The sequence below is a fragment of the Aspergillus thermomutatus genome, assembly GCF_002237265.1.
Source record: "Aspergillus thermomutatus strain HMR AF 39 chromosome Unknown NODE_1, whole genome shotgun sequence".
Classification (NCBI taxonomy): domain Eukaryota; kingdom Fungi; phylum Ascomycota; class Eurotiomycetes; order Eurotiales; family Aspergillaceae; genus Aspergillus; species Aspergillus thermomutatus.
The window spans coordinates 293,944-311,366 of record NW_020798048.1 but is presented as its reverse complement, the minus strand read 5'-3'; the positions used below and the strand labels follow the sequence as shown (position 1 = coordinate 311,366).

The 17,423-nt window shown below is 48.7% G+C and overlaps 6 protein-coding genes across 6 annotated transcripts; 3 read left to right on the top strand and 3 right to left on the bottom strand.

The window, feature by feature from the left end:
* Positions 1 to 391: 391 nt before the first annotated feature.
* CDV56_109668 (putative endosomal peripheral membrane protein (Mon2)) lies at positions 392 to 5,557 on the bottom strand (the record flags this gene model as incomplete). The annotated part of the gene is made up of 5 exons (XM_026763287.1): positions 392 to 4,990; positions 5,043 to 5,131; positions 5,187 to 5,393; positions 5,441 to 5,484; positions 5,532 to 5,557. The coding sequence occupies 5 exons, from the start codon at positions 5,555 to 5,557 to the stop codon at positions 392 to 394; spliced, it is 4,965 nt and encodes a 1,654-aa protein (XP_026619088.1).
* Positions 5,558 to 6,439: 882 nt separating this feature from the next.
* Positions 6,440 to 8,664, top strand: CDV56_109667 (uncharacterized protein; the record flags this gene model as incomplete). Its single annotated transcript, XM_026763286.1, has 7 exons — positions 6,440 to 6,512; positions 6,578 to 6,657; positions 6,719 to 6,844; positions 6,905 to 7,017; positions 7,424 to 7,497; positions 7,808 to 7,968; positions 8,032 to 8,664. 7 exons carry the CDS (start codon positions 6,440 to 6,442, stop codon positions 8,662 to 8,664), a joined length of 1,260 nt encoding a protein of 419 aa, XP_026619087.1.
* A 726-nt stretch (positions 8,665 to 9,390) lies between these two features.
* On the bottom strand, positions 9,391 to 10,176 carry CDV56_109666 (RWD domain-containing protein; the record flags this gene model as incomplete). The annotated part of the gene is made up of 2 exons (XM_026763285.1): positions 9,391 to 10,034; positions 10,110 to 10,176. 2 exons carry the CDS (start codon positions 10,174 to 10,176, stop codon positions 9,391 to 9,393), a joined length of 711 nt encoding a protein of 236 aa, XP_026619086.1.
* Positions 10,177 to 10,600: 424 nt separating this feature from the next.
* On the top strand, positions 10,601 to 11,855 carry CDV56_109665 (ACL4 family protein; the record flags this gene model as incomplete). The annotated part of the gene is made up of 2 exons (XM_026763284.1): positions 10,601 to 11,157; positions 11,213 to 11,855. 2 exons carry the CDS (start codon positions 10,601 to 10,603, stop codon positions 11,853 to 11,855), a joined length of 1,200 nt encoding a protein of 399 aa, XP_026619085.1.
* Positions 11,856 to 12,255: 400 nt separating this feature from the next.
* On the top strand, positions 12,256 to 16,265 carry CDV56_109664 (uncharacterized protein; the record flags this gene model as incomplete). Its single annotated transcript, XM_026763283.1, has 9 exons — positions 12,256 to 12,508; positions 12,589 to 12,899; positions 12,958 to 13,512; positions 13,570 to 13,749; positions 13,808 to 13,966; positions 14,813 to 15,705; positions 15,758 to 15,963; positions 16,020 to 16,144; positions 16,203 to 16,265. The coding sequence occupies 9 exons, from the start codon at positions 12,256 to 12,258 to the stop codon at positions 16,263 to 16,265; spliced, it is 2,745 nt and encodes a 914-aa protein (XP_026619084.1).
* A 181-nt stretch (positions 16,266 to 16,446) lies between these two features.
* On the bottom strand, positions 16,447 to 17,226 carry CDV56_109663 (uncharacterized protein; the record flags this gene model as incomplete). Its single annotated transcript, XM_026763282.1, has 3 exons — positions 16,447 to 16,718; positions 16,772 to 16,886; positions 16,939 to 17,226. The coding sequence occupies 3 exons, from the start codon at positions 17,224 to 17,226 to the stop codon at positions 16,447 to 16,449; spliced, it is 675 nt and encodes a 224-aa protein (XP_026619083.1).
* Positions 17,227 to 17,423: the final 197 nt, after the last annotated feature.

Sequence of the window (17,423 nt, the reverse complement as noted above, 5' to 3'; positions counted from 1 at the left end):
CAGAAGGCTCAGCCACGGCTGGACCTGGACGTGAATCATATCACACTCAGAAAGTATCCGCCCCTGCGGCTTAGCCTGTAGGCTGTCTCTGTCGCATGGCTCTCTCTTAACGTTGCTATTTCATGGAAGTTGTTGAAATTAGGCTACATCTTCTACTCCGTACATATACCCTATTTGAATCTGTATCTGTACCCTGTGCTCTTTATGGATCCTTGCCATCAGATAAATTTACCCTGTAAAAACTGACGGTCAATAATTGATTCCCTAAGTAATGTAGCTCTCCATGCCCAATGATCATTGAGGATTCAACACTCGCTTTCCTCAAATGCTTATATATGGAAATATGCGCGATCGTGATATTCGTGAAATGATCTAATGCAAAGTATATGAATTAAACATGGTTGCTGACCTGATCTAAAACCGCCCCAAGAACCTGGAGAACCTCTCCGTCATCTTTCTCCCTTCCAGCGACCTGCAACGCCTTCACAACGAGTGGGTATATCCATTCCAGATGCTTCTTGTGATGTTCAATTCCAGCTTGGCCTGAGTCGCCTGATGACATGACTACTGTCCTAATTATAGGCGGAGCAGGAATGGCAGTTGGTTCGCTCCGCAAATCGATCATGCCGCGGAGGAGATGTAGGAGCGCCTTGCGCGCCGGCGTGGGCTGCGGCATGAGTCCGCGGAGCGGTTGATCCGCGATGTATGCCTTCAGGGATATGGCGCATCGGAGTATGAGATACGGGGAGATAGAGCGCGAGAGCAGAACGCGGGCTGTCGTTTGCTCCGTATTGCCTGTGTCTTGTCTGGATGTATCATTATTGCTGTGCGAGGTTTCAGGATGGGGCGCTGATGCGAGCTCGAATAGCGTGTCGACCAGAACGTACGCCATCCGAGCGCGTGAGGTTGGCGGTGGGTCAAAGGTTCGGCCTGGCCGGATATCATATACACCCTGCAAAGGCTCCTTCTCCGAATACTTGATAGGAGCGCCAAAACGCTGTTGTTGGTAGATGAAAGAGGAGTCGAATATCGCACGCGCGAAATGGCGTCGGATATTGTCCGGAATGATGGATGCGCCTAGAGATGGAATGATGATGGACTTGAGTTTGTTAATAGCATCGATGTCCAAGGTTTCGTCTGCGTGGATTTTGGTTGTGGGAATTAATCCGGTTCGATAACCTTTTGCAGAGGCAATGCCGTTCGTAATGTCAACCACGCACTTCCAGAACCGCGAGATTTCTTCCAAATTTGAGTCTTCGTATTGCTTTTCGACGTATGGAACCGCCACATAAAGAATATCCAGCACTGCAGTGGTCGATTTCTGCCATAAACTGGGATCTCGGTCTTTCCCTGCCCACTCATATCTCTGAACAATCGGGTTCCCAAGATGTTCCAGAGCGGCGGATAGCGAGCCATTGGAGAAGATATCTTTCCTGATGCCAAAGGCAGCAATATACCAGCGCAGGAGCTCTACCGCGCTCTTTGAGAACGCAACAAATGTTGGCCTTCTCGGATCCGAGTCTGGGGACCATTTTGTCAATGCTGAGTCAACGAAGTCGGCAAGACAAAAAACAATCTTTGGCTGAGCCTCGGGCTTGTCTGAACACAGCAATTTCATACACTCGATGATGATTGCTTGTAGATCCGAAACGCGATCTATGTCCGGCGAATAACGAGGGGAGATGGAGTTCCAAGTGAGGAGGCGCAAATGATGAAGGATCTGCTCAATATGGTCATCTCCTAAATCGTCCTTATAGAGGCGGTACACCTGCTGAAATGTCTGTAAGTATGCTGACGATGCATCCTGATTTGGGCGTTCGAGGTCAATCATGTCCTCCCTGTTAGAAGGATGGCCAGCGACCCACAGCGACCAAGTGAGTTGGAGAGCCTTCTTGCTCATATTACTTGTCGTCTGCACACGAAGAAGGATGTTTGCCAGACTGGAGAATACCGCCTCAATTAGCTCCAGAAAGTTCGAGCTGATAAGCTTGTGGAAATATCCCAGGAGTCGTTCCCAGGAATCGTCAAATGCATCGTCTCCGACAATCGGTTCGAAAAACGTAGTTATCAGAGTGGAGAACCCCTTGATCATGACAACTGCCGTTTCTATCCATGACTGAAGCACCTCAAAGCTCCTGGCCTTCTCCGCTGTTCGAGACCTTGCGAGTTCAAGTTCGATTGCCTCAACCATTAAGAACAAAACACGATTCAGACACAGGCGCCATGCCTTAGGTGAGAGTTGTTGCCCGTACGCATCAAAAATCCTTAGAAGTGTTTGAATCGCGCAGTTTCGGATCTCCAGCCTGCTATCCCTCGCAAGACCTACAATCCTAAGCAGAAGCAAGAGCCACAGGGCATTTCGTGAGATCGAGGGTTCGTCGCCTCTAGCAAGAGTCGAAAGCGTCTCTTCGCTGACTGAGAGTTCAACATGCGACTCAATGCAGAATTCCTCAATTTGCCCTTGCAGAAAATCCGATACATTCCAGAAAGATGATGTCGTAGTCAACGAGATATTGAAGTCCTGTTGCTGTAAAGCGAAACGGGACAATGAATTCACGAGGTCCAACCGACATTGGCGTGGCAGCAGAGCGATAAAATCAGAAGCGACTAACTGCAGAGATTTGTATGCCGCACGAACGAGCCGAGGCGAATCAGCTACCGAGCGTGTGTCACGCGCCCTGCTAGAGGTATCCCCTGTCGCTGTCGCGTTCTCGCCGTTGGAAACGTCTCCGAAAACACTGGATATCAGGCTGAAGACAAGCGTCCATCCATCATGGAAAGACTCTGCATACTGCTCAAGAATACTCTTCAATGTCTCCAGACTCTGCTCATGAATCTCCACGACGGAGGTAGAGGGTAACCCGGGCATACAAGCATTAACCGAATAGAGCGTCGAGACTTGCATATTCAAAGCTTCCAGGTTTCTGATATGACGCGCATTTTGGACCGAATCATCAGCATTGTCTCTCTGTTTCATAGTCTCAGATATGACATAGCTGAGTACACCGTTTGCTTTTAGACGAAGTCTTTGGCTTGTCTCCGGGTTTGCGGCGGTTGCAATCAACCTCTCAGTGAGCAGCTGCCAGGCGCCACGGTTGGCATCAGCCAACGACGACAAGCGTTCAAGGTTTGCTTGGGCGACCTCTTTTGCTTTTTCCAGAACAAACTTCAGTTCTTCATCATGCATTCTAGACTTTTCCACCACGGAAGACACACGCCGATTGTTCCTCCGTGCCCGACCGATGTGCTTTTGTGACGGTGGAGAGTTAGGAGCCCCAGGTATCTTTTCAGATGGTCCATCTTCAACTGGCTCCTCAGTCATGCCGGAGAGGTCAAGGAGAGCAATCAGCAAACCATAAAACGAATCGCTCGGGTATTCACCGGTGCTCTCGAATAGTTTCGCAGACGCTGCTTGAACAGCTGTAATTTCCGCCCCAAGGTTGGCTTTAGACATATCGCCTGATACCTCTCCCAAATTATTGATGGAGTTCTTCGTTTTGCTTGAGGCCATGCCAATGAGTAAGTCTGCATCCTGCAGTGTTCCGAGAATGATCGACCAGGCCGGCTGGTCTAAAGTGGGACCGAGAGCAATCCCCAGATTCAAGAGAGCACGCAGGCACAGCAGATTCCTGGTGCTTAGTGACAAGGAAGCGATTTCCGCAGATGCGTTCGGGCCGTCAGCAGGAAATGGGGAGCTAACAAGGGACACCGCGCCGCCCTTGCGTTTTTCATCCATGGCAGTAATGCTGTGAGAATCTGAGACAGCTGCAGTCGAAGCACCAGCAGACTTGACGCCGCCCACGTCAGCTGGCATTGTAGCCTTCCCTAGAGTAGTTAAAAATGCGTCCCGCGGAATGGACAGTCTGAGAAGACCGGCAACATGAGCGAGCTTCTGGAAAGATCGAACAAGGTTGTGATAGAATTCTTCGTCCAACGAAGCGTAGAGAAATGTGGAACAGGTTGCAAGTATAGCAGGCCAGCAATTCTCAATGATGCCGGCGCAGGTCCTGATTGCTGTCAATTGAGGGTGAGAATCTAGGTCCAAGGGATTAAGAGGCATCGCGAGTTTCTTGGAATTCGATCTGTGTATGCCGGAATCCGTCCTCTGAAGATCATGTGCAGGCCCATTAGAAACGCTTTTGTCGGGGCTCGTAATCCGACTTTTCCGCTTCGGCTTTGAGTCCGGAACAGTTAATGGAAGTATGAACTTCGCCAGCCCTTCTGCAAATGTGCTGATACAATTGAGCACTAGGCTGTAGATGTATGTTTCAGGGGGAGATGGCGGATCAGTCTTGTCCAGCAGTTCGATGTACGGCGTGCGGACTGTGCTCCACTGACTGCTAATTCCCTGAAAACTAGTCTCAGTAGAAGGGCCTGTGGCTCCGATAACTCCAGCAACTCCACCGGCTTCAAGTGTTATCTGCTCTTCTGTTATGGATCGCGCATGTTCAGCTCGCAAGGGCACAGTCGAACGACTGCTGAGTCCAATTAACGAAGGCTTCTCAGACGCTAGACGAACGAGGGAGGCCATGTGATCTTTAAGGATATTCTTCCTGCTGTCTTCTCCGTCATATAGAGAGTAAATGAGCCGGACTAGCCCCGGCTCGGCATAAAGTCCTCTGAAGACTTCCATGCAGAGTACTCTTTTCCAAGGCGACGTTCCATCAGGCTCGAGAAGATGGGTCAGTAACCCAAGAGCCATCTCGCATTCCGCTGTCAGAAGAGACATATGGCGCTTGAGAAGTATAAGAAGTATCCGAGCAACACGGACGGTAAGGGCAAAGCCATGCCTTTCAGATAGGTACCTGACAGTCATTGGCATGAGCCGAGTCCGCAAGGTATGCGTGAGCTCTGCATGACCGACAAATAAGCGTCCGCTGTTAGTGAGAACGCTCTCGATGAGTTCCAATGTGAACGTTTGAGAGAGTGACTTGATACGCAGGAAATGCAATTGCTCGCCATCTACGAGGCGACACAGATCATCCAAGACCTTCACAAGGTATGTCAATGAAGTCCGAATACGATAGAAGTGTGGTGCTTACCCGCAATGCATCGTACGCAGAGTACCCGATATCAACGGAGCTAGCGTCAAGCTTGATTGTCACTCGTGGCTTGCCTTCATCGAGGGTTTCTGAAGATAAGTCAGCAGACATAGTAAACCAGGCCGAACAAAGGTAGATCCTAACTGTCTTCTTCAGCAACTCGTTCGAATGTCGAAACTACTAACTGCTGTAGCGTGGCCGCTGCTGTGCTGGAAACGGCAAGGGTTTTGCTTGCTTGCAGCGTAGCACATATTTCCAATGTACTTACAAGAAGCTCTCCTCCTAGGTCATTGGAATAATGCTGCAAAAGTGAAGGCAAAGACTGCAAAATTTTGAGTTGGATATCCAGGCCTTGAGCGAGTTAGTGGTTTGAAAGATTATCAGCTATGACTGCTTACTCAGGCTAGTTGTCTCTTTCAACCCTCCGAGGACATCCTTCAGCCTGTCAGAAGGTAGAGACCGTGAAGCCACAAGTCTCTGCAAGCAGACAACTCCGATGGCGGCAAGCTTTGCATGTCGACTATGGCAGGCCAAGATGAATGGATCGGCAAATCTAGGTTTGCGCACAAGATCTCTTGGGTACTCAGTAATCTTCCCAAGCAGCGAAGAAAAGAAGCAACATATGGCATTGCTTGAAACCCACCGGCAGATATCTGAGCCTCGGAAGTTGAAGGCAATGCCTTCAAATCACTCAGTGACTCCTCAGCAGCCTAAGCCGTCAGTAAGCTTGAGTTTCATGGAACCTCCTCTAATGGATGGGAAGCAAACATTTCGCAAGTCAGAATTCTTCCGTTTGGACTCCTGAATCAGATTCAAGAGTTCTGTTTGCAAGAACTGTGAGGACATTTCCAATCAGTGTATACAATCGCACCATGCCCAGTGCTACCAGTCCGAGGAATTTCTCCTTGACTTCTCCTTACTGGCGATCAGGCGTTGGCTGATGTTCGTTCATGGAGCATTTAGTGGATTGTCAATAGAATAAGAAAATAACAGAGCTCAGCACTTTGCTTCCCAAATAACAGCCATGAGTCTGTCAAGGAATAGATGAGAAAAAGATAATTATGTTGCAGCCACTTAGCAAAAACAATACAATCGTGTCGATCAACTTAAGCTCTATCTATCCACAGGTGGCTTCTCCAGGGGAATGCCAAGACAGCAGTGGAGATGCCGGCCCCACGTGATACCGGTGGCTTTCGTTATCATCACGTGAGATGACTCTTCTAGAAATCAAGGCAGGCTGTGACAAGTACCTCAGGCACACAGACTAACCAAAATAAGTAGTTCAGAGTGCCCCTCTTCCTCCCGCCGTGATAAGGTAGTATAATCTCTCTCTCTCTCCAACAACGTTTTCTCGGGATACATATTTTGTTGTCCCATCTTCAACAACTGTCATTGAAATGGCCGCAAAGATTCCCAGAAACTTCAGGCTTCTTGAGGAGCTTGAGAAGGGAGAAAAGGGCTTGGGAGCAGGTGAGCATGCGACCAGTCGGTCATGACGCATCACCCCGCTGATATCATGATGCTTTCCAATTTAGAGGCGTGCTCCTATGGTCTTGCGGATGGCGAGGATATGATGATGAGCAATTGGAACGGCACCATTCTTGGTCCACCCCATGTTCGTTCTCGATCTGTGTCGGATTGTCAAACCTACAAGCCAGCTGACCTAACAAAACCAGAGCGTCCATGAGAATCGGATATACAGTGTCCAGATCCATTGCGGTCCTGACTATCCTGATAACCCCCCAACCATCCAGTTCATTTCTCGCGTCAACATCCCATGCGTCGACCAGAAAACGGGAAAAGTAAGAATCTTCGCCCCCTGCTTTTCGAATCGAGAATGATATCTCCTAATACACGCTTAGGTCGATCCCGCCAAACTCCCCTGTCTGGCCCAGTGGAAACGCGAATATACCATGGAGACGATCCTACTTGAGATCAGAAGGCGAGTGTTTGAGCTCTTATTTACATTCCAAGGGTAGGCTAACCTTCAGTCACTCAGATACATGGCCCTACCACAACACAAGAAGCTTCCCCAGCCTCCAGAAGGCACAAACTTCTGAGTCTATCGCCTTGTGCATGGATCAGAAAATGATAATTGGAGTAACAGGTCGGTTCTTACGTTAGGTCTCTCTCACTACATTGAGTTCTAGAGCGTGTACAGTCTATGCATATCAGCAGGTATTGGCGTGGTTTCGTTAGAAGCCCATTTTTTCAAGCAATCAAAATGCAAAACGTGCCAGAGTTCATTATCTAACCCTAACCAGGTGACAGTCACTAGGGGATTAATGTGGCATCATATTTAGATTTTCAGCCAGCGGTTGTTTGCGTCCAACCTGTACTATAGACCTAGACATGGGACCAGACATGCTTCCGAAGGTCAGATATCAGACCGAAGAATGCGATGGAGAGCATAACAACGTCTCCTATACAAGATGGCTTGATAACCAGGTGAAAAGTGCGCTGATAGATGAAAAGATTTTCCAAATATATTTATCTGAAAGATGTCCGAATGTCTAAAGCATACCTATATAGCTCAGCTCTTGTCACGTGATTTTATCGACATCATTTTCTTGTTCATATCCTTAATCACATGTTCTGGAGATTGAAAGAAAACAAATCATTGAGTGCCAAATAGATCAAGCTATGCATCGACTCATCGTCCCAAAATACTCAGGGGCACATCGATATGCTTGTGAGTACCTTATTAGAAGATTGATTATGATTACGAGGCATATTGGGCAGATGAGCTAACCAGTCGTCTCTAGGTCTGGCACTGTACCGAGCACTCCTCCGCCAGTGCAGCAGATTGCCAGATGCAGTACCTGAGCTCCAGTCATCCAAGTCGCTAATCCAGCAAAAGTTCCATAAGTACAAGAACCTTCAAAGCCCGTCACAAACTGTCAATGCCCTGAAAGCTGGATATGAGGTACGAACTCAATGTCGTCTTCTGTCACATTAACACTAATGCATTATCGGTTCAACTTGCCAGGCTCTCGACCTACTGCATTCAGCGTCTCAGGGCAATGAACATGACCGTCACCGTATTGCGACGCTAGTCCTGGAAAGCCAATCGATCAGAAAACAGACCGCTGAGTTCAAGAAAATATTAGCTAGCACGGTTCAACCAAAGCCTTTATCCAAGAGAGAACTCAAGAAGGAAGAATCGAGGCGCTTTCAAGAAATAACTGCCCGAAGGCATCCGGACGCGACTCCCATCCTTTCCCGGCCCCGATCCGTCGTGAATGGAAAACGTCGTATCCCTGTGCTCGTCAGCGCGCGTGGAATCCCTTTTTTGCGCATCAAGAAGCCCCAGCCCAAGAATCTGAGCGGAGTTATTCGGACGAAACTCGATAAGCGCTGGCGCCGGATAGAGCGCCGGGAAAGACTCGGTGTAGAAATACTATTCGCCAAGGACGAGGATGATTGGGATCAGTTGACTCTTGATCAGACAGAGACAGAGACATGGGCTGGAGAAATCAAGAAAGCATTGGACGAGGTAAACACGAATCTGAAGGAGTCAGATTTGAAGAATAAGGAGCTTGCGGAGGCGATGTGGCAAGTCGTCCTTGCGGAACGCAAATTGGCCGCGGAAGAAGAAACACAAAGGTCGACCCAAAGATGAAGGGTTGAATCAGAAAAGCAGTCTTCCCTTCTACGCAAGCCATCATAATATAGTGGAGTGTGCATCTCTGCGAAGCTCCACAACCTCACCCTACCGCACGAGAGATTGGCGTTTTGTTCGGCTGCAGTGGACTCAACTGACAGTTTGTCGCCGGAGCAGCTCGCTCGTGCGAGAATCCAACAGCATCGAAATGTTTATGATGCTGAGTGGTAAACTTGGGCCGACCATTGCCCCCCATGGTCCTCGATGCGGACGTTCAACGCGTCGCTCTAAGTGCGCTGAATATGAAATCAGGTGGTCAATCCTTAGAGAGACAAGGGACGACCAGCTCTGGTACTCTTCGTTGCATCTTGCTGTATGAGCAAGTATCTAATTGGGATGGTTTGATTGGTCAATGTACCCCAGGTGCAATCATACCTAGGTCCCTTTCGTCCTTTTCGTCCTGGGGCCAGGCCAGATTAGCCCAATTATGACATGGTATGAATTATTCGAATATCACGGTGTCTATAAGTGGAATACTTCAATTCTCAACCATCTGCAGGGTCATCAGTGGGGTTATCACAAATGTGTGATTCTTCAAAGTGTCCAGCGCCACTCGCAGCAAGCGTACTTAAATGTTAGATCAGATATGTACAGGTGAATGCTGGAGCAAGATCAATCCAGGATATACCAGCACCACCAAAGATTAGATTTTGCTTTCTGTTAAGATCGTGCCAAAGCACTTCTTTATGCAACAATTTTCATCTTCTCAACAGCGGCCGGAATAGCATCCTCATCGTCCTCATCATAGTCTGCTTTCCCAGCCAACCCTCTCTCCCATAATTGCTTGCCAGTAAGCTTCTTCTCTTCTTTGGCCGTTGTCTTCTTCACCCTCTTTTCGTCCGCCTCTTTCTCCTCCCGCTCCCTCTGCTCCTTTTCCTCCAATTCTTTTCTGAACCTCTCTCGCCACTCTAAAAATGTTTCAGGAGTCACCGCTGTGCCCTGAAATTTCCGATTCTCCTCCTCTTCTGCCTTCGCAGCTTCCATTTCTTTCACAGCTTGGGCAGCGTTCGCCCGTTCAGCCATGAGTAACTCGGCACTTTCTTTCAAAGTGCTCACCAGAGTGAAGACCATTGCCATTCCCAAGTTTTCCTCGATAGTCGGCTGTAAGGCTTCAAGGAGCCGATCACGATCTTCCTGAACGTCTAGCAGAGGGTGCTTGGGCGCATTCGGAGGGGCCGAGATGTCAAGGTCCGGGGCAACGTCGGGATAATCTGATGGGTATGATACCTGAAGAATCAGGACTGGCTGCTCGGTTTCTTCCTCATCTCGGACGTCATTTTCGGGCGTGTCTAAATTAATCGATATCCGGTATGCGGTGTCGGAAATATCTGATTATCATTTCACCATCAGCGGCTGAGGGCATACAAGGTTATAACTGCGAATCAAGACAGCTGAAGCCCAACCTGTAATCTCATCGGGGAAAATGGAGTCGAGCACCTCGCGCTCCTCGACCTGATCTTCGCGGCCCATTCTGCTTCAAATGTGCCAGTGGTTGGTGGGGTACTGCGAGTAGGTTTTCGCAAGCAGATGCACAGTAAGAGCAGTAGCGCAAACAACAATAACACTTAAATGTTCAAATTAGTACACGAGGCTTGACCCCAGCAGACTCAAAGTATACTCATTTGACAGCTATTCTCAAGCTTGGAGTGTACAGGATATGCGATCTTACAGTCCCGCATGCAAACCAGGCAAACAGATAAGAAACAACTAAAATTATTTCATCCAAAAAAGGGAATAATTTCAATGCTCCTCCGCCTATCTGAAATACAAACTCGACAGACCCCAAGTGATTGGATACTTGTTATAATAATCTATATAATTCGAAATTGACCTTTTATTTTCGAGTCGAGAATTCTACAATACGTTCAAGACATACCAGCCCAAAAAAGATATCATGGGCAAATCTAGACCTCACAAGAAGAAGGCTTCGAAATCGCGCGAAAAGTCCGTTCTCCGAGCTGGCGGCTCAGTATCAAAACAGAAAATGAGCGAGGATCCTGCGAAACTCCTTGAGCAAGCGATCATCTTACTTCAAACGGGACAACCAGATGCAGCGCTTGCAACGGCTCAGCAGGCTTTCAGTTCTGCGCCCGCCAATTCTCCCGGTCAACTATCAGCTCTGAACACTATTGGCGAGATCTATGTAGAACTCGGTGATATCAATGCTGCGAGAGAATGCTTTTTACGTGCGGTGGAGCTCGACCCGAATGGCACAATACCCGAATCCGAAGGGGGTGGTGCTGAGAAGTTTTTATGGCTGGCTCAATTGAGCGAAGCGGGAGGGAGGGATAGTGTTCAGTGGTTTGAGAAAGGTGTTTCAGCTCTAAGAACAATCATCCAGCAGTTGGAGGAAAAGCAGGACCCTCAGACTGCTGCTGAGTTGGGAGAAAAGAAGAAGAAGATGGCAAACGCACTCTGCGGAGTAGCTGAAATCTATATGACAGATCTTTCGTGAGTAGCATTGTACCGAAACGTATTCACGTTGGAACGATCTGACAGCCTCCAGTTGGGAAGAAGATGCCGAAAACCAGTGCGAATCGCTCATAACGGAAGCTCTCTTGGTTGATCCTCAAGCGCCTGAAGTCCTCCAGACACTAGCATCCATCAGGATATCCCAATTGCGACAAGATGATGCCCGAGCCGCACTCTCTCGAAGTCTTGAGCTATGGAAAGACTTGCCCCCTGAAGATCCAAAGGTTCCGGAGTTTGCAACTCGAGTCAGTCTCGCGCGTCTACTCATGGAGGTTGCAATGGAATTGGAAGCCCTCGAAGTCTTGGAACGTTTGATTCTGGAAGATGACCAGAGCGTGGAAGCATGGTATCTGGGTGGTTGGTGTCTTTATCTTCTCGCGGAGAAGCGACAGGCACCCAAGGACGCAGAGGCAGAAGCATCGCCCGAGTCACAACGACTAGCTTCCCTTGTCGCCAGTCGCGAGTGGTTGAAACAGAGTTTGACCCTCTACGACCTGGTCCAGTATGAAGATGAAAGACTCAAGGAGCATGCTGTTGAGCTGGTCCAAGAGATGAACAAAGAAATAGGTGAGGATATGGAAGATGACAGCAACGCAGAGGATGACGAAGGGGAGGGAGGAGATTGGGAAGATGATTTTGAGGGTGAGTCGGATGAAGACCACGAGATGGCGGATTGATAAAAAGTTACAAGTCATATATGTTTGATGAATATCTGTCACGATACCAATAGAAATGATTCCATTACTCTAATGCACAGATTGCCTCACTGGGTTTGTCTCCTTCAATGGGGCTTTTGCACAGCAAATTGCAGTACTTATTCGGCGACCACTCAGAACTGTTGTGGACCAGCCTTGGACCAGTAGACATCTGCCTTAACTGCTTTCTATATCAAAGATCCTCTATTTCTTTGTCACTCGATGTCGGAGTCGGAATCGGATTAAGTCAGCTCCGACCGCTTTACCCAGAGATACGCAGAACCAAATTTATCCCAGCAATCGACTTTTTGAGTGGCAAAAAGGTCAATGTGGGTGAAGGTTCTTCATAGAGGCAGCTGGAAGTGTCCAATCTTTATTCAGGATGGACGTAATATCAGTGCCCGGTGGGGAGAGCGCGTCGTTGAAGGATCCGGTGGTCGAAGTGGAAGCCGTTGATATGGCTGGCGTGGAGACGGAAGCGACCATCAAGACCGAAGATACGGCTGCTGTGGTGGGCGAGGCGTCCCATTCTGAGTACGAGACTGATAGCGATGGCTCCGGAGAGGAATGGGAAACTCAGTCCTTGTACGAAGATGCGATTCAAGTACTGAAGGATGAGCAACTTCGTGATGGCGGTAAGCACTTCTTTATGCGCCTGGCTTATACATGCCACTCCCTTCAGTTGCGTCTTTCAACTAACCATGAATTTGACCAGTACCGGGTGCTTGCACTCTGGAAGAAGCCATAGCTTATCGCGAACGACTGCATGAAATCGGAAAGGCCGCATTCGTTGAGGAAACGATCGCTCGTGATACAGTCACCGCGAAGAAGTTATGTACTGCATTTGGAATTATGCCTCCAGCTTTCCTGGAAGGGGCCCCTGACGAAGCATATCATCCTCTTCTTGCGATTGCAATTTCTCGCGAATTCTCGAGGCGGCCGAAACTTCCTCAATACAATACAATCGACGATGCAGTCCAGTTGCTCAAGGAATCCAAGAATATCATTGTGTTGACCGGCGCAGGTGTAGGTTTTCAGATTAAGGTGCTTGTTTGGTTAACTTGGTACTGACGATTTTCGCAAGATCTCCACGAGTCTTGGAATCCCCGATTTTCGCTCCAAAGATACCGGACTCTATTCGCAGTTAGAACACCTGGGGCTAAGTGACCCTCAGGAGGTATTTGATATCCATGTGTTCCGTGAGGATCCAAGCATTTTCTTCTCAATCGCGAAGGATATATTGCCCACGGAGAAGAAATTTTCGCCCACTCATGCCTTCATCCGGCTCCTTCAGGATCAAGGGAAACTTTTGACCAATTATACTCAAAACATCGACAACATCGAGGCAAACGCAGGTATTCTGCCGGAGAAAATTCTGCAATGTCATGGCTCTTTTGCGACAGCTACCTGCGTCAAGTGTCATCACAAAGTGAAAGGCGAAGAGATTTTCGACGACATCAAAAAAGGCATTGTGCCCGAATGCATAGCTTGCAAAGAGAGGCTCGAAGACGATTCTCTGAAGCCGCAGGGGCTCAAGCGCAAACGCTTGTCCAACGGAACGCAGAAGAGCAGGAAGAAGGACGGTGAGGACAGTTCGGAGGAGGAAGATTACGAGATTCCCACTCCCGGCGTCATGAAGGTCAGCGTCTACTATCAGTGAGGTCCTAATGACAACTGTCAGCTAATTGTTCTCTAGCCTGACATTACATTCTTTGGCGAGGACTTGCCCGACGAGTTCGGCCGTCGTCTGCTTCATCATGACCGCGATAAAGTGGACTTGGTCATCGTGATTGGTACATCGTTGAAAGTAGCACCTGTGGCTGAAGTGCCGGGTGTTCTCCCACGCAATGTTCCCCAGATCTACATTTCTCGTACTGTATGTTACTCTTCATTCCCATAGGCATCTGTCGCCTTGGAACTGACCCATTGTCTAGCCTGTGACACATACGTGCTTCGATATTGACCTCTTGGGTGATTGCGATGTGGTAGTCTCCGAGCTGTCTCGCCGGGCCGGATGGGACCTGAAACATGACATGATACCCCCAGATGAGAAGGTTGAGATCACTCCTGTGGAAGGATATGATTCACGACATGTATTTAAGGTTGTTGGCGCATAGCGGCGGAGTCTTGTCACGGTTTCTTTTTCTTTTTCTTCGCTACTGTCTATCAGTTTAGGGATGGCGCAGGTCTGTTGGTTTTATCTAATATTCGCATCTTGTAGTATCATTTGTCAGAGGTTATACTGAAGGTCAGCTTCAGTTAGGGATATGTTTGTCATATATTTCATCGTTTTACAAGCAAATAAGAGCTGGAGCTAGCGACAAGCGAAAGTCTCACCAAGAATAGATTTCTTAAGGGCATTGGAGTTGCTTTCTGGGTGATCCGGATGAGATTGGCACAGAGATGAGTGATTGTAACGTATTGTCCTCATTTTTTGCCCATTCCTTACATTGTGGGTTTGTCCGATAGTAGCAGACTCAGTTTCGCGGCACAAGTAAGAAGAATCGATGGAAAAGTCATCGCACTCGATACAACCGCCATTTGACGCACCGTACAGCCAAGGCTAGACTGAATTTATCCTTTCTTATTCATACAAGTCTAGGAGCAATTGATTGTCCATACATCTATCCAGAAGCAAAGGCCGCATCTTGGCCTGGTGGCATCACGATGGAATACTTGATCCGCTTCGCTCAAGTGCACGAAAGTTTTCGACGGCCGGAGATCCAAGCACTGGCAGCTCTGGCTGGGATCGATCTTGAGATTGTTTCTTATAATGAATTCGTATGTGTTCTTTTCACTTTTTTCCTGAACGGTGATTTACCTTCCATCTCGGATTGTAATGATCTCGGAGGGGCTTCAGGTTGATTTTTTTTTGGTTCCCCGCGCCTCCGTCATTCGACAGAATTATGCATTATATGCAGGGCTGACCTAAAGTACAGTCACCATATTGCATCGTCAAGTTGACAGACGAGGAAGCTGCACGCGGACTTATTGCTCGTAGCATTCTAGCAAAAGATATCTTCGAGCTTTGGGGCCAAGGTACTAACTATGAAGACGTTCATAGCGACGTCCGCAGGCGGACCCAGCATCGCTGGAACGACTACAAGGAGGTATCATTCCGTTTTACCATCGAGAGCTTCGCTGGAAAGCGAAGTAATGAAGCGAAACGAGACATCATCCAGTCATTTGCCTATCTTGACTTCCAGGGTCCTATTCGGATGAAGAACCCAGGTGAGGATTTCTGGGTGCTAGAGGAGTACATCTCGGACGTTGCAACCTCAAAGACGACGGCCTCACCAGGTCCAACACGGCCAGCTGAATTTCAGACTCCGCAGAAGATCTATTTCGGACGTTGGGTTGCCAATAGTAGCCGGGAGGTTGTCAACAAGTACGACCTTAAGAAGCGTCGATATATCAGCACCACATCGATGGACGCTGAGTTGAGCCTAGTCACTGCTAATATGGCTCATGCAGCGCCCGGGAGGCTGTTCTTTGATCCATTTGTGGGAACAGGAAGCTTCTGCGTTGCTGCTGCGCACTTTGGCGCCCTGACTCTCGGCTCGGACATCGACGGACGTAGCTTTCGCGGCAAAGAGATGGGAAAGGGTAAACCGATGGGAGTGCTCTCGAACTTCCAACAATACGGCACCCAGAGCAAATTCTTGGACGTCTTCACTTCCGATCTGACAAATACGCCACTCCGTTCCAATCAGTTCCTAGATGGCATCGTTTGTGATCCTCCTTATGGTGTCCGTGAAGGCCTTCGAGTTTTGGGGACTCGCGATGGGCGCGGGAAGGAAGAGGTCTTGATCGACGGAGTCCCAGCTCACCTGTAAGTTTGCATCAAGGACGTGTTGATCCATGGTTTTCTGATGCATATTTAGGCTGCCTGACTACATCGCACCCAAGAGACCTTATGGATTTGAGGCCATGCAGAATGACATCCTCAACTTTGCCTCGCGGAGCTTAGTCACAAATGGACGGTTGGCTATGTGGATGCCAACATCCAGCGACGAGGAAGGGGAATTGGCCATCCCGATGCATCCGAACTTGGAGGTTGTGTGCGTCTCTGTACAGCCGTTCAACAACTGTAAGTTCATGGAAAGAACGCACTGCAATAGCACCATGTCTGATTTGGCATTTCAGGGTCCCGACGCCTCATCACTTACCGCAGACTCCCGGAAGGAGAGACCTCAGATGTCTCCGTGGGACGCAGGAAAGCTGATGCAGAGGGTATGTATGCCGATGAGCTTAATGCCTTCAGGAGAAAGGTCAGTCATTTTCTCCAGTCCTACATCTGCAGAGAGTATATGACTAACAGAGGTTCAGTATTTCATGAAGAACCCTAACTCCAAGTCTAAATCCGGTACAGAAAGCGACGTATCCGGATGAGACAAAAAATTTGCTTAGAAATACGAAGGCAGATCACAATCATCGTCACTTAACGCATTATGGTACGCCCCTCATATAGGAGCCAACTTGAATCCCTGTTTGAAAGCATTACACGATAGGACGCGACGTAGGTATCATACATCAACACAGATATAAAGAACAGTAGCACAAGGCTTCTACCTCACAGCTTCCCCTTTGTCCTCCGATAACGCACATCCGTAGCTGCCACATTCAAATCAACGCCTTCACTCTCTTCCACTCGGCGAACTTCCTTCGCCATCTCTTCTCTCAACGCCTTGGCTAATGTCTCTCCCTCCTCATCATCCAGTTCATCCCTCTGCCCCCGACCAAACATGACGAAACTCATTTTGGCTGCGGTAGGCGCAGGATCCAACGGCGGCCTGGGAATGACATGGAAATGCACATGGGGGACCTGCTGTGCAGCCCTGATGCCTGTTCGATGCTTGAGCGAGAGTAGTAATCAGCGAAATGGACAGATAACGTACCATTATTCTGCACCACATTCCAACTCCAATCTGATTCTGGCTCCGTGCCAAAGACAGTTCTCATCACGACCCGAGAGATGATAGGGAGCCACTGGCCAATCTGCGCGGCCGCATCCTTTAGAATCTGCTCTTATAACCTGAGAGGAAGGGTTAGAGGGTACACTGACCTGTCTGCTGACTTCAACACCCATGTCTTTCAACTTCTCGTAGTGATCTCTCGTAACGACAAGAACATGTCCCCTTGTCAACGGCATGGTATCCAAAAAGGCCAGGACATGTGGAGTCGAAAGCACGAGGTGCGCATGTGTTTCTTGCGTCGTATCTGTGGGAATGATAGTTGTTTCGTATGCGCCATCCTGTTTCTGCCTAGGATGGAATATCGGTGGTGGGATGGGAGGATATGCTGCTGCGATGCGGCAGAAGGGGCATGACGCTGATGATGGCGGTACAGTCATCTTGTTATTCTGTCTCAATGGAGGCTAGATTGGGTCCTTGTTGATGAGAACAACAATAAAGGGACAAGGATGGTAGCGAGCGCTTGGTAGTCTGAAGCAGAGGCCCATCTGCCAGGGCGCATTGAGGGGATGATTGGCCTCAAAGACAGGGTATCTCTACAGCATAAAAGCTATATACTCTCGACTAAAGTACCAGG